The sequence below is a fragment of the Nannospalax galili genome, unplaced genomic scaffold (genome assembly GCF_000622305.1).
Source record: "Nannospalax galili isolate Female #2095 unplaced genomic scaffold, S.galili_v1.0 scaffold1055, whole genome shotgun sequence".
NCBI classification, from domain to species: domain Eukaryota; kingdom Metazoa; phylum Chordata; class Mammalia; order Rodentia; family Spalacidae; genus Nannospalax; species Nannospalax galili.
The window spans coordinates 1,274,641-1,291,141 of record NW_008337140.1 but is presented as its reverse complement, the minus strand read 5'-3'; the positions used below and the strand labels follow the sequence as shown (position 1 = coordinate 1,291,141).

Sequence of the window (16,501 nt, the reverse complement as noted above, 5' to 3'; positions counted from 1 at the left end):
TGAGTTCAAGGCTACCCTGGTCTACATAGTGAGTTCCAGGACAGCTGGGGCTACAGGGAGACCCTGTCTCAAAAAGAAAAAAAAAAAAAATTTAAATTTTTCTTTTAAAAAAAAGTTGGGGCTGGAGAGATGGCTTAGCAGTTAAGAGCACTGACTGCTCTTGCAGAGGACCCAGGTTCGATTCCCAGCACCCATATGGTGGCTGCAAACCGTCCTTAACTCCGGTTCCAGGGGAATCCGGAGCCCTTTTCTGACCCCTGCGGCATCGCACGACATGGGTGCATTCACATACATGCAGGCAATACACTCGTACACATAAAATAAAAATAATAAAATATTTTTTTTAAAAAAAAGTTGCCCTGGAAGGAGTGTGAAAGAAAACTGGCCTATGTCAAGTTGGGAAGGGTGACTCCTGAGGGGCACAGTAACGGTTGGAAGGGAAGGTGGGTGAGCAGAAAGAATAAGAAGTGAGATGGCTGAAGATGAGCTGTTCAGTTATCTGTCATCTCTAGGAACCGAAGGGAAGGCCTTAAAGAAGCAGGCCTTCTGGGGCTACAGATGGCTCAATGGTTAAGAGGACTGGCTGTTCTTGTAGGGAATGGGATTCAAATCCCAGCACCCACATGGCAGCTAAAACCATCCGTAACTCCACTTCCAGGGCATCTGATGGGGGCATTGCACGACATGGATGCACTTACACACATGTAGGCAATACACTCATACACATAAAATATTTTTTAAAAAAGAAGTGAGTCTTTATGAGTAAACACCTACTTAATAGGTCCTGTGCTACAGGGCCAGGTGCCAACCTTTCTGGGGACTAAAGGGGTAAGGACAGAAAGGCACAGACTATGGGATCAGGCCTGCAGGAAGGCACTGTTTGAAGTGCTGCCTTGGGCATTTTATCTTCCGTAAGAGTCAAAGCCACATTTATTCCTCAAGATGGCTGATTGTTATTTCTTTATAGAGAACCGAAGCTCAGAGAGACTATGACAAATTGTCCAAATAAGCGCAGTTCATTGACTCCAAAGCCCGTATGCACAGTTGGGGGCGGGGGGGTCCGCACTGCCAAACTTCCTTGCCTATAGAAGCAGGCAGGTAACAAAATGCACGAAGGCGCAGCGCAAGGTGATGCCACAGATGGAGGGCGTCGCGCTCGAGCGGGTTCCAGACCCGGCGGGAGTGACTGGAAAGCTGGTCACGGCCTTGAGCCTCCACAAACTCAAAGCCAGCGGCGGACCTTGCGCGCCTTCCGCTCCGACCAATCCCCTGAGGCAATCCGTGTCATCCAACCCAATGAGCGCCCACCGTCGGGGCACCTCCCACCAAACCGCTCTCTGATTGGCTCGCCTTTCCGCTTCGCGGCGTTGCCCTAGCAACCAGGCCACAAGACGCAGCAGGGCCTTCTGGCCGCTGAATCCCAAACCCTGGAGCGCTTTACCTGCCCTACGGGCTTCCAGCACCATGTCAGTGCGGACTCTGCCTCTGCTCTTCTTGAACTTGGGTGGGGAGATGCTTTACGTCCTGGACCAGCGGCTGCGGGCCCAGAACATCCCGGGAGACAAGGCCCGCAAAGGTGAGAAGCCCCGGGCCCGCGTAGCCAGACCTGCACCCCCGCAGCGCTGTCCCCCAGCATCGCCATGCCAGCGGCCCCAGCCAGACCCATAGCCTAGTCCCCTCGCTTCAGTCCTGATACCTACTGCCAGATTCGCACCTGGCCGCTCCCTGATGCCCTAACAGCCAGACCAGCCCTCTGCGTATTTCACTCCGACAGCCAGATAGCTTTCTCACAAGGCTCAGAGCCCACGCTGTTGGAGTCAAATTATCCAAAAGAGCCTTTTCCAGAAGAGGAACTTAACACCCGCATTGAACATAAAGTACCTGACCCTCCTACTTCCCCGTCTCTTCGAAAGGAAGAGATGATTTCCCCGTCTCTTGAAAACTAACCCCTTCCAAAAGCAGTTCCCAGCTGCACACCTGGTAATATCCTTTTAGCAAGTACAACCCTCCCTTATCCAGCACGGAACAGGTTCTGATTACCCCCGTCTCTCTGTGTAGTTATCCACCCACATAAGCTAAAGATTAGTCTTGCTCATTTTCAGAAGCCATTTCTAGAAATGGAGGGTCCTCAAATAATATAGATAAGTACAAAAACATAAGCCTTTCCCTTCGAAAGGGTTGAAGGGGGATGCAAATATGGAAATATTACTGGAGAGCTTCTAAAATGCAAAATTACACTATGTGTAATCCCCAGGGAAGCGACCACCCTTTTCCTCCCTTCCCAGCAAACAACTGCCTTCACCAAATTTCCTGATTAAGTATGAACTAGTCTATTTTGAGGTAGAAGAGGAAAACTTGATATAAAGGCAATTGACATGAAAACTGATTAAAACATTTATTTCACTTCCAACAGTTCTCTGTATATTCAATTGAGGTGAAGCTTACATACTCAAATATTAACCATTGTCTGATTGTGACTAAGTTCAGGGAGAGAAGAGAACTCCCCATAGCACTCTCCACTCATTTTGAGCTCTACTGCCAGCAAGCTTTATAAAATGTACATCTGTTACCATCACCCCTTAAAACTTGTAGTTGTCAACTTTCCAGTGCTCTTTGAATGGATGCCAGGTCTTTGTGTAAGATATTTTGGAGCCCTTCCCATTCTGATTTCCCACCACTGCCTGATTTGCACCAAACTGCATGTAGATCTTTAAACCATTTCTCCATGCTTGTCATCCCTGTCCCTCCATCCTTCCCTGCTATCCTGCTCCATTCAGCTGAAGAATTGTCTTTCTTCAATAGGCCACCTCCCATGGGGAAAGAGCCTGCCTGTATTTACAGCACCCCATGCATGTTTCTCTCCATCTTACCACTTGACAGTGTACATGTGTCTCCCCCACTTGACCATCTTACTCCTGTTTGTACTCCAGTATCTAGTACAAAGCCCAGATCATAATCAATCAATGCTCAGTAAAGGTGTGCCTAACAGCTTGGCAGTTTTATATGGCATTATCGTTCCTTCCTCAAGAGGCTTCTGTGTTTCTTGGTGCCTGTGTGATGTGATTTAATTCAGGCGACTGGCCCCAGAGGGGGTAACAGGCTAGATTTCTCTACTGGTAGACTGCATCTAGGAAGACAGTGTAAATTGGCAATTTAAAGTGTACTCTTTGGGCTGGGCATGGTGGCACATGCCTTTAATCCCAGCACTCGGGAGGCAGAGGCAGGCGGATCTCTGTGAGTTTGAGGCCAGCCTGGTCTCATAGCAAATCCAGGCCAGCTGGAGCTTACAGGGAGACCCTATCTCAAAAAGACCAAAAAAAAAAAAAAAAGTGTACTCTTTGGGGTCATCTAAGTCTAGATCCCAATTCCATCTTTGCCATTTAACTCATTGCTAACTTCTATTTCTCTATAGAAGGGTAATAATAATACACACTGGAAAGTGAAGCCGTAAAGACTAAATGAAGATGCATTTGACATGTTTGCACAATTAGTAATAGGTGTTATCTTTCAAGAGGAGATCTGGTTAAGGTTCTGTGAATACTAGGGCTTTGTCTTTAAGAACTGTAGTCCTGCCGGGCGGGCATGGTAGCCCGTGCCTTTAATCCCAGCACTTGGGAGGCAGAGGCAGGTGGATCCCTGTGAGTTCAAGGCCAGCCTGGTCTACATAGTGAGTTACAGGCCAGCTGGGGGTAAAGGGAGACCCTTTCTAAAAAAAAAAAAAAAAAAAAAAAAAAAAAAAAAAGAACTGTAGTCCTGGGCTGGAGGGACGTTCAGCAGTTTAAGAGCACTTTGCTGCTCTTGCAAAGGATCAGAATTTGATTCCCAACACTAACATCAGGCAGCCAAAACTGCCTATAATTCCAACTCCAAGGGATCTGACACCCTCTTCTGGCCCCCCCCCCCTTCAGGGTATCTGTGCTCCTACACATAATTAATGTAAAATAAATTCTTAAAAAGAAAGAAAAACAAGAACTGCAGTCCTTAGGCCAGGCATTTAAGAAACTGAGGCAGGAGAATCACTGCAGGTTCCAGCCCAGCCAGGGCTGCATAGTGAGGCCCTATCTCTAAAATACAATATATGTATTCAAGGAAACCCACAAATTTTCTGAGATAGGGTCTCATGTAGCCTGGCCTCTAATTTCTGATCCTCCTGCTTCTACTTCCCCATTGCTGGGATCACAGTTGTATGCCACCACACCCAGAAAAAAAAAATTTTTTTTTTAAAGCACTATAATCTTGCTGGTTTACCTACATCCAATTTTAGGTAGTTCCAGCCATCTTTAGTCATTCACTTTCTTTGTTTTTATGTATATGAGTGTATTGCCTGCATGTATGTGAGTGCACCCATGTCGTGCAATGCCGTGGAGGTCAGAAGAGGGCTTTGGATCTGGAACTGGAGTTAAGGACAGTTCGTAGCCATCATGTGGGTGCTGGGAATCAAACCTGGGTCCTCTGCAAGAGCAGTCAGTGCTCTTAACCACTGAGCCATCTCTCCAGCCCCTAGTCATTCACTTTCACACACTTAGTTGTTCTATAGTTTTCTAGCAGGCATCATACCATGTGAGATGCTGAGTAGACCCAGGTCTAGCCCTTCTGTACAGTTACTAGAAGCAGAGCTAAATCAGTCCAGTCTAGTAACTGAAACTCAAGACACATCTTCCTAACAACCACCATAAAACAGTTGTTTCATTTTGTTCAAACAGGGCTCACATTATAGCTGTCCTGAAACTCTGTAGTATCAATTGGCCTCAAACTCTGGATCATCCTCTTCCCTCAGCCTCCCAAGTGTTGGGATTACAGGTTTGAGCCACTACTCATGTCTATTGAAACAGTTTTTCAATTGTACCAAAGACTCCATTTAAACATATTAATGCCCACAACTATTCTATCATATAGATAATACTACCCCAAATTTTACAAGATAAACTAAAGCTGCTTTGCCTCGGGTTGCCTCCCTGGTAGAAGGAGTAAGTGATTTGAAAATGCCAGACACAAGACTCCAGAGCTCACATTCCTAACCACCAAGCCCTTAACTGCTGCATTCTGGTGTGATACAGGAACTGTATCAAAATTTTGTGGAGTTTGGTGGGTCAGGAGAGGAGGGTAGGTTTTAAAATACACTTATATGTGTATGTATGAATAATTTATACCCACCGAGTTTCTAAAAAAAATGACAAAGTCAGTGGACTCGGGGCCCCTGCACCGCTCCCCACAGGGTCCTCCCTGCAAAAAATAAAAAACAAAACAAAACAAAAAAAGAAATGACAAAGTCACTGGCCAATGGGAACTTGTAGAAGAAAGAGTAAGAAAGCCAAGTGGTATAGGATTTTTAAAAGCTGAGGAGCACTTGTCTATTTCACTGTTAAAAGTTGATGTGGCTGCAAGGGCAGGAGCCAGATCCACTGTGGTAGATGTCCGTACACAGGCCTGTAAATCTCCAGACATGGTACACTAGTCCTTATGGAAACTTTGAAGGGAAGTCTTATTTCTCTGAGATGTTTTCATTATCTTACACAGCTAATTGGTTTCCTTGAGGCCATCCCTGTTCCCACAAGGCCAGTGGAGACTTTGCAATTTCCCCCCACTATGCAGCTTGAGTTTAGTATTCAACAGAAAGGAAGTGTGCTCTTAATGGGGCAACTTGTGAGTGTTGCATACTAAATGTGTCCCACATTTTAAGCAATAAGGAAAACAATAAAAGCTGCCTTTACCTCACTTCTGTCCTCTTAAAAGCACTCACAAATAAGACCCTGTTATGTTTTGTTTACCTTCCTCATTTTACAAGAAAGGAAACTGAGGGCTGGAGAGATGGCTCAGCTATTAAGAACACTGGTTGTTCTTATAGAAGACCCAGGTTCGAATCCCAGCACCCATATGACAGCTAACAATTGTCCATAACTCCAGTTCCAGGGGTCCAGCAGACTCTTCTGTCCTCTATGGACATTGCACAACATGGGTGCACTTACCTACATGCAGGCAATACACATAAAATAAAAATATAATAATTTTTTTTTAAAAAAAGGAAACTGAGACACCATGAAGTGATTTTTTTTTCCTAAGACACGCAGATTGCATTGTAGTACTTACCAACTAAATAGCAATGAGGCTCTGTTTTGACTTTTCTGGTTCAAATTTAACAGCCAGCCCTGGAACCCTTGGCCTGCCTCTCATGCAAAATATAACTAAAGTAGAATTGTTCCAACAATTCATCTGAGAATAGAAAACAGAGCATGGGGTACCTTGCCTGGCTCCTTAAAGGAAAGGGAGCAGGAGCCTGTGGCACTCTAGAGCCCTCTGCTGGCACCTGGTGTCATCACAGGCTGGAGCCTCCCAGGGCTTCCTGCTTGCCTTTTCCAGTTCCATTTTATCCACAGTGGAGTCACTCACCCACAGAGAAGACGGACCCTTCAGCGCCACTGTTGCCAAACACATCTTCAAGAGGATGAAAATTCCTCTTCTCCAAATTACCACAAGCCTAACTAACACAGAAAAATGGAAGACATGGACGTAGTGCCCAAGAAACCAGTACCTGCTTTAAGAAGGCCAGACCTAGGACTGCTTCTCCATTACACTCTCCAAAAGACTGTGACTCCAACACCACCTCCAGTACTGTAGGGCCTCATGTGGAATAGGCCAGCTTTCTACCACTGAGGTACATCTTTAGCCCTTCTGATTTTGAGATAGCATCTCACTAAGTTGCTTTAAATTCACTCTGGAGGCTCAGGCAGATCTTAAGCTTTTGATCCTCCTGCCTCAGCCTCCTGAGGATTAGTCCTGTGCTAATAGGCCCAGCTATGCCAGTGACTCTCAGGGGAAAAGATGGTGACTTTCCAGGGGAGTCTGACCATGCAGTGGTACTGACTAGTCTCGTAGGAACTGTTTGTGCTGTATATTGAGACTGTGCTAGTGTGTGTTGAAGGCATGTACACACTTTTAAGTGCAACTTCAGAAATCACTCTCAAACAATATAGTGGCAAATGTTTCCCAAAATACCATTAGTTGTGAAATGTTTTCCATATGTATAGAACTCTTTATTGGAAGAGTCAGGTGGATTGAAATTTTCCCCAAAAGTGAAAAAAGAAAGTTTTTCAGGGCTTGGGGTATTGCTCAGCAGTACAGCATTTACCTACTAAAGTGCACAAGGCTCTGGGTTCAATCTCCTGCCCTGAAAAGGGGCTGGAGAGATGACTCAGCAGTTAAGAGAACTGGCTATTCTTGCAGAAGACTCAGGTTCGAATCCCAGCACCCACATGGCAGCTAACAACTGTCCTAACTCAGTCCCAGGGGATCTGACAACCTCTTCTGTCCTCCGTGGGCACTGCATGACACAGGCGCACTTATCTACATGCAGGCAATAGACACACACACATAAAATTTTTAAAAATAATAAATTATTTTAAATATATATTTTAAGAAAAATAATCACATACTGTACACAAATTCCCTTTTTCCTATCTATGCTCCAGGATTATTCTTCCTTTGGGGCTAGTGTTTAAAGCCTGCTTTGAATGCTGTGTGTTCTTGTAGTGTTAGAGAGCATGACTTCTGGAGTCTTCCAAGAGGAACCCCAAGGTGGCTAGTTCCCCTGAGTTTCCTCTTGTCCTAACCTTCTTTATATAGATAATTTGGCTCTTGTCATTATCTAGTCTTTAAAGCTCTTAAATTTCTTTAAAGCTTTCAAATGGCGCATGCATATGAGACATTAAATGAAAGCATGAAACGTTAAGTGTGATAGGCTACATCATTGGAACTGGTGTTTGTAAAGCCTCCATGCAACTAATGTTCTTGCTTCATGAACTGGTGTTTTCTTTTTATATGCTTCATATAGATGAATGGACAGAGGTGGACAGAAAACGAGGTATGCTATTTCTGGGCTGCATGTATTCAGTCTGCATTCACAGGTTCACCCAGTCCATTATCAGTGGGCTTTAAAGCAAGACCACTTTGATATTTCTAGGTAAGAAGCTAGGCATGAGTTTCTCTAGCTGAGACATTGGGTTTACATTTGAATATTTTACTTCAAATGAATAAACACATTGAATAAGATGAAAACTAGGCAGACTCTGACAGAAGGGCTGCCCTGCACTGCACCTAAGAGACTTTTCTCCTTTTTTTTAGTTCTGCCTCTAAGGGATAGTTAGGGCAGAGGCTCCATTCCTGAGCAGATTGTCCTGTTTGGTAGTCCTGAAACACCTTTCCTATACTATCATGTAACCAAAGAATTGTGCTTCAGTATGAATGACCCACCCGAGCTGTTCCCCATAGCACACAGAGGTGTATGTAGAGCATTTGAAGAGGATGGAAGCATGTGGTTGCATGGCTGCCAGGAGTGTGGGCAGAGGCATGGGATCATGCATGCAGTATTGCTGTATCATGCTAAATCTTATTTCCTCCTCACCCACAACTAACTGCAAACCTGGAAAGGTTGAGGCTTGCTCAGAACAAGACCTTAGCTTTCCTCAATCTTTCCATGCCACAGGTGCCTTCCTTTATTTGCCACAGGGCATGGTTTATGCCTCTCATCAGCCATCCTCAATATTTTAAATTCTCTAAACCAAATACATTAGAGATATAGATAATACTTAAAAGAATAATGAAGCTGGGCGTGGTGGCACACACCTTTAATCCCAGCACTCGGGAGGCAGAGGCAGGCAGATCTCTGAGTTCAAGGCCAGCCTGGTCTACATAGTGAGTTCCAGGACAGCTGGGGCTACAGGGAGACCCTGTATCAAAAAGACCAAAAAAAAAGAATAATGAGGGGGCTGGAGAGATGGCTCAGTAGTTAAGAGCACTGACTGCTCTTGCTGATAGCCTGGGTTCAGTTCCCACGTGGCAATTAATAACTGTCCATGAGTTCAGTCCGAGGGATCTGACGCCCTCTTCTGGCCTCCACAGGCATTGCATGCACATGGTATACTTACATACAAGCAGGCATTATACTCATACACATAAAATAAAAATTAATTTCTTAAAAGCATAACGGGGGACTGGAGAATAGCGCAGTGGTTAAGAACACTGACTGTTCTTGCAGAAGGCCTGGGTTCTAATCCCAGCACCCACATGGCAGCTAGCAACTGTCCATAACTCCAGTTCCAGGGGAACCAACAGTCTCTTCTGTCCTCTGCGGGCATTGTACAACACGGGTGCACTTACCTACATGCAGGCAATACATGCATACACATAAAAAAAATAAATATTTTTTAAAAGCATAATGATAGCAAATATTATCAAAGTACATTATGTACATATATGAAAATGTTATAATGAAATCCATTAGTATGTATAATTAATATATGCTAATAAAACATTTTTAATTGGTGCACAGAATGGATGTATATTTTAAATATCTGATGGAAGGCCCACTGAAGGCATTTTGTTATTTCTGATTTTGAATTTATTGCTATAGGTTCATTTTCTTTTATTATTGAAAGAAAGCATTTTAAACATAATTACATAGATTTCACATTATTATGACAGATAATGTTTACAGCCTTGTAAACATTTTCCTAACAGTGCTAGAAATTGACTTGGGATGTAATACAATAGAAAACAGAAACAGTTACAAAAGAAATTTAAGATGAATAATACCAACATAGGGAATGGAGAAGAAGATGGAGACAGAAAAAGATTACTATGGAACAGGATAAGCAGAAAAAAAGGAATGTGTGGAATGTAAATATATGAAATCTGTATAGCAGAAATGAATCCAGATAAGATATATGATGTATTAGTAGGTTCACAGTGGTACTTGAATAAACTAGTTCACCATTCTGGATTTAAAAAATAGCAAAGCATCCTGGGTGTGGTGGCGCATGCCTTTAGTCCCAGCACTGGGGAGGCAGAGGCAGGTGGATCTCTGTGAGTTCAAGGCCAGCCTGGTCTACATAGCAAGTTCTAAGACACCTGGGGCTACAGGGAGACCCTATGTCAAAAAGACCCCCCCCAAAAAAAATAGCAAAGTACACCTTTAATCCCACCATGAGGAGGCAGAGACAGGAGGATCTCTGTGAGTTCCAGGCCAGCCTGATTTACATAGTGAGTTCCAGGTCAGCCAGGGCTCAAAAAAAAAAAAAAAAAAATTGATTTGATGACTTAGTGGGTAAAGGCACTTTATACTTACCTTCACTGTCTGGGACCCACATGGTGGAAGGAAAAAACTGCGTGCATGCACACACACGCACACACGTGCACACACTAAATAAATAGGCTGGTCACACAGGCCTTTAATTCCAGCACTTGAGAGGCAGAAGGAAGTAGATCTCTGTGAGTTCAAAGCCAACCTAGTCTAAATAGTTCTAGGTCAGCCAGGGCTACAAAGTGAGACTTTGTCTCAAATAACACATAAGCCAGGCGTGGTTGCACACACCTTTAATCCTAGTACTTGGGAGGCAGAGGCAGGCAGATCTTTTCGATAGTGCGATCCAGGACATCTGGGGCTACAGGGCGACCCTGTCTCAAAAAGACTAATAATAATAATAATAATAAATAAATAAATAAATAAATAACACATAAATATGTAATAAAATTTTTAAATAGTGGAATAAAGCAAAACCTTTTCTAATTTCAGCTCCACTACCAGTGTTTTGACCTTGGATTTGAAACTCTGTTGGACTCGGTTGTCCCTCTTCAATAGAATGGGGATATTTTAGTTGCCTTGGAATTTAAATTAGGCACTGCTTATAAAGCTCTAAGCCTAGTACCTGGAACAGGGTAGGAGTCAAACCATGGTAACTATCCAGAATATTTCATACATTCTCTCTTTAACCTTAACTCCACATTGTATATTTCTATAAACAAGTGATTTTGGAGCAGAGGTAATTGGTAAAAACTGAATTGCTTTCATCAAGATAATTATTTCATCAGACTGTGTTCAGAGAGAAGCCCAACTAAAGTGCTTGATTCGCTTTTATTATACTTCACAATCATTTTTTGACACATCTCTTGAGCAATTTTTGGCCCATCCTTTGATGCCTGGCAGAATTTCAGGTGTGAAGTGTGGATCTTGAGGGCTTTTCATGTACATAATTAAATCGCTGGAGCTTATTTTAACCTAACTGTTCAAAAATAATCATCAGAAACCAACTTCATCATCTCATCTATCTAAGCCCCAAACTAGGAGCCTCATTCAGAGTGCAGTCATAAACCCTTCTGATGACCTTGTACAAAGTACTTACTCTCTCCCTGATGAAATTTGGCTCCTAGCACATTCTGCCTGAAAAGTATGCAAAGCTCATTTGAGTACCAAAAACAAACGCCAAGATATGACTGTGGCCCTGGCAGGAAAGGAGATACTCTCTTTTGGGGGGGGCGGGGGGGGAAGACAGGGTCTCCCTTTAGCCCCAGCTGTCCTGGAACTCACTGTATAGACCAGGCTGGCCTCAATCCCACAAAAATCTGCCTGCCTCTGCCCCCCAAGTGCTGAGATTAAAGGCATGGCTATTGAAACAATGGACCCAAAGAATTCAAATTTGCCCCTGAGTACCATGATGGCCAAAGGGAAAGGCCCTGGCATCAGCTAAAGGAGGGACTTGCCTTGTAGGAAGAGATTTCACGAAGTTCTGACAACTTAATTTCACAGCTAAATTAATGTATGTGTATTTCCTGGCTTTTGTTTCATCTTTTCTATAAAATGGTAGCTCTGATGGAGCACAGGTAAGAGAAGGTGGTCTTTCCATCCCTGATCTGGGCAAACTATAAATAAATTCATTTTCTTTTATGAGTTTCAGTTTCCTCATGGTTTTAAATATAGGAGAATCTAAGTGCTTGGTAGCAAAGGCAGATTAAGTGTCTGTCTGAAACTACCGCTCAGGTGTGAACAAGATGCATTCTGTATCTCTAGGGCATTATCTCCTTCCTGTGTGACCCTGTGCTGTTTACCTCAGTGTTTTGTGCAGGGCAAGCCTGCCAGGCCAAGTGTTCTAAAGAGGAAATTTTGAGAGGAAAATGTGTTAATATGTATCTCTACACTGTTTCCAAAAAATGAATTATGACTGGGATCCCCAAATGCCAGGGTCCAGCCACAAAACTTCAAAGTCTTCTTTGGGAATGGGCCCAGCTGCCCTCTGGTCTCAGCAAGTGAGCATTGTGTGGGTCTGCTGCGGGAGCTAGGGTGATAAATGGCTGCTTCACCTCCCTAGGGGGAAAGACCACATTTTGTTTTTTGCTTTGCCAAAGTAGCTAATGATCACCTTGGGGGTTTGTCTCTTTTAGAACTGAGTTATTTGGGACTAAACTCTTTTCCTAGATTCTGACTGAGTTCAAAGGCCCTAGGGCAGTGACTTAGCTCTATGCTTTATCCAATCACAGCTGATAAGGAATGCTTCAAGTTGAGTTCTTCCTCCCTGGCCTGCAGGAATCTGTGGTGCTCCTCCATGGCCTCTTTCAACCTGTAGGAAGCTCTTCCTTTTCTTTTCTCTGAGGACCTCTGTGACTTTTCAGTTGTATCTGTTGCCTTGCAAATTCTGCATCTTAAATATAGACTGTAGTAAGAAAAAAGTTAGCAAACTCAATTTATTGCTTGCTTCTGTCAAAGAAAAAAGGAAAAAAATCAGGCCTGAAGCAAACCCAGAAAGATTCCTATGTCTCCAAGCTGTCCCTGTAGGAGAGTTAGCTGGCTGTGCTGGGTAGAAGTCCTCAGCTGTGAGGGCTGCCTGTGCTGGCTGTGGGCTTTCTAACTCTCTGAGTAACAGGATGGAATTTAAAGTAAAATCCAAAGGTCAAGTATGAGTTCTACAATCCTATAAGGAATCAGTTCTTTGTGTCAGTATGGGAGGAAGATGTGTCCCTCCCCCTTCTCTCTCTAAAGCAGTTCCACTTAAGATTCAAGTACTAACTGGGTATCTTCCCAGCACTGTGGTGGTAGAGGCAGGAAGAGCAGTTTAAGGCCATTCTTAGGTAGAGGCCTTAGTTCCAAATCAGACTTAAAAAAAGAAAAAGAAGGGTTGGGCATGGTGGCACACACCTTTAATCCCAGCACTTAGGAGGCAGAGGCTGGTGGATCTTTGTGAGTTCAAGGCCAGTTTGGTCTACATAGCAAGTTCCAGGTCAACTGGGGCTACAGGGAGACAGTGTCACAAAAAAAACAAAAAAAAAAGAAAAAGATTTTAAGTACAACCAGCTAGCTCTTAGCTTCCCTTTCCTCAACAAAATGCTTTAAAAAAAAAAAAAAAAAAAAAAAAGGTTGGCCTGAGCCTTCAGGGTACTTAGCGCAATTACTTACAAGTAGCAAGTATCTAAAATAATAATATTCCTGCTCTTTGTTACTTTAATTCTTTACAAACATATGGTCACAACCAGTCACCTAGCATGTCCTTTATGCTCAGCAAAAAAAGAAGAGTTTATATCTTTCAGAAATAAGCACTCATATTAAAGAATTCATTTTTAGCTGGGTGTGGTGGCGCATGCCTTTGATTTCAGCATTCTGTCTCTGTGAGATCCAGGCCAGCCTGGTCTACCTAGTTCCAGGCCAGCTGGGGCTACAGGGAGACCTGTCTCAAAAACCATAACAAACAAACAAAAAGAATTCATGTTAAGGGCTGGAGAATGGTTCAGCACTTAAGAGCATGTCCTACAGAGGACTTAGGTTGAGTTCCCAAGCAACTCACTACCACCTATAACTCCATCTCCAGGAGATCTGATACCCTCTTCTGGCTCCATGGGTACCTGCACTCATGTGGACATATACCCAAAGATATAATATCCATAATTAAAAAGAAAAGAATTGATTTTATATAATTATTATAAGTAACCCAGTTTTCTGTCAAATTTTAATTACTGTGAATACATGCTCTTGACAGCCACATTCTCTTATCTTTAGGCTAGAAAAACTGCCTTAATAATAATCTGGACCAGCAAGATGGCTCAGTAGGTAAAGGCACTTGTCAAACAAACTTGACAACCTGAGCTCAATCCCCAGAACTCAACCCAAGTAAACATGGAAGGAGAGAACTGAATCTGCAAAGTTGTCCTCTGGCCTCCACATGTGCACCATGGCATTCTTACACCCCTCCCCAGCACCACATGCATCATATACACAAACACACCCACAATAACAATATAAAAAGCTCTTAAAGAATAATCTATGTGGGGCTGGAGAGCTGGCTCAGCAGTTAAGAACACTGACTGTTCTTACAGAAGACCCAGGTTTGAATAGCAGCACCCACATGGCAGCTAACAGCTGTCCAAAATTCCAGTTCCAAGGGATCTGACAGCCTCTTCTGTCCTCCGCGGGCATTGCATGACATGGGTGCTCTTACCTACATGCAGGCATAACACTCATACACATAAAATTTTTTTTTATATTTTTTAAAAGAATAATTTATGCTTAACTATACCTGGACCTGTTTTCCTGGCCCCTCATTGAGTACTACAGAATATCTATATGAATAAAGATCTGTGATCATAGGCATGTTGGTTTGCACACTCCTTTTATTCTCACCATGTGGAAATTTTAATTTAAACAACAGGATGAGATATATTACTATAGTATAAAATCAATATCATAGATCAAATATAGAAATTAAAGCATCCTGCTGGGCATGGTGGCACATACCTTTAATCCTATCACTCAGGAGGCAGAGGCAGGCAGGTCTTTGTGAGTTCAAGGCCAGCCTGGTTTACATAGTGAGTTCCAGGACAGCTGGGGCTACAGGGAGACCTTGTCTCAAAAAAGACAAAATAAATAAATAAATTAATTAATTAATTAATTAATTAAAAGAAATTAAGGCATCCTAAAATGGAGTTGTCTGAAATACTTGTAAAAATACTAAAAATGCTTAATCTCTAGCCAATGGGTAGCTGTATATATTTTCATGAAATATTTTTTACGAAAAGTAAATCATTTTTTTTGTCCTACATTTGTGAAATTCAATTTTAAGAAATTGTTTAGATTTGCCTTTAAAAAAGAATACACACACCGGGCATGGTGGTGCATGCCCTTAATCCTAGCACTCAGGAGTCAGAGACAGGCAGATCTCTGTGAGTTCAAGGCCAACCTGGTCTACATAGTGAGTTCCAGGACAGCTGGGGCTACAGGGAGACCCTGTCTCAAACAAACAAACAAAAAAAAAAGACAAAAAAAATAAATAAAACATAATTAAACACACACACACACACACACACACACACACACACAAGCTAGGTGTGGTGGTGCACGCGTGTAGTCCCAGGCAGAGGCAGGCAGAGCTCTGTGAGTTGGAGGCAAACCTGGTCTCCATAGAAAATCCAGGCCAGCTGCACCTACAGGAAGACCCTGCTTCAAAATAAAACAAACAAAAAAACCACACACACATATTATATACACACTAATAATAAATAAAATAAAATTTTTGAGAAGCTCAGTGAGATGGCTCAGCAAATAAAGTGCTTGCCATGCAACCTGACTACCTGAGTTCCATCCTCAGGACCCTTGTAAAGGTGGAAGGAAAGAAACTCCACTAAGTTGTCCTCTCACCTCCATGGCACCTACGCACCCACAGACACATCATACATACTCTGCACCCATACTAAGTCCATTTTTAATTTTTTTATTATTTTTATTTTATGTGTGTGGGTGTATTGCCTGAATGTAGGTAAGTGCACCTGTGTTGTGCAATGCCCGCGAAGGTCAGAAGAGGCTGTCGGATCCCCTGGGACTGGAGTTACAGACAGTTGTTAGCTGCCATGTGGGTGCTGGGATTCAAACCCGGGTCTTCTGCAAGAACAACTAGTGTTCTTAACCTATGAGCCATCTCTCCAGCCCCCATTTTTAATTTTTAAAAGAATATGTTTGCTGTTTCTCATTTTAAGGAAGTGCTCTAACTGAAAATGTTTATAGCAATCTTTTTTAAGAAATATTTTATCATCAAGGTAGATAATGTTCATAAAAGCAGTATCTGATCTCAGGAGCACAACCTTCTTGGATATGTCCTCATGGACATTTGCCCTGAAAGCTTGTCACAGAGATCTCCTGGTCCTACCAGACACCTGGACTTCTCTCCAAGGAGTTGATTTCACCATGCACCTGTGTCTCAGCTCTGCATAGCGCTCCAGTCCATTTCCAGACAGCACTTCTGAATAAGGCCTCTTCCAGGACCTTCCTTGCTCAACTGGATTCTCTCTTGTCTCTACAGTTCTGAATGACATCATTTCAACCATGTTCAATAGAAAGTTTATGGAGGAGCTGTTCAAACCCCAAGAGCTCTACTCCAAGAAGGCCCTGAGGACTGTGTACGACCGCCTGGCTCATGCTTCCATTATGCGGCTAAACCAGGCCAGCATGGATAAGGTGAGCAGACAGCTTCTTAGTCAGCTCAGCTGCTGCCCTAGTGCCCTTCATGGATTGTCCTTGTCTGGGGTCAGATAAGATGCCACATGCAGTGGTGCCTTGCAAGAAGCAAGTACTTGTAAATGTGAGCAGTAATTGTCCCGTTGGGAAGGATCTCAGAAGGCTTCCTCACCAACCCCCTGTTGCTTATGTCATTTCACCTGCCTGAAGAGAGTCCTGTTTTTCATGCCCATATTT

The 16,501-nt window shown here is 43.2% G+C and overlaps 1 protein-coding gene across 5 annotated transcripts in view; it reads left to right on the top strand.

The window, feature by feature from the left end:
- Positions 1–1,356: 1,356 nt before the first annotated feature.
- The window catches only part of Oscp1 (organic solute carrier partner 1), a 38,739-nt gene continuing 23,594 nt past the window's right edge, over positions 1,357–16,501 (top strand). For 2 of the 5 annotated variants that reach the window (XM_008832147.2, XM_029563143.1), the window contains exons 1-2: positions 1,370–1,576; positions 16,110–16,264. In XM_008832147.2, the coding sequence (XP_008830369.1) occupies positions 1,465–1,576; positions 16,110–16,264 (267 nt within the window). In that variant the 5' untranslated portion in view covers positions 1,370–1,464. Of the gene's footprint in view, positions 1,577–7,828; positions 7,859–16,109; positions 16,265–16,501 lie in introns of all 5 variants that reach the window. The other 3 variants (XM_008832148.2, XM_029563145.1, XM_029563144.1) reach the window with 3 other exon arrangements.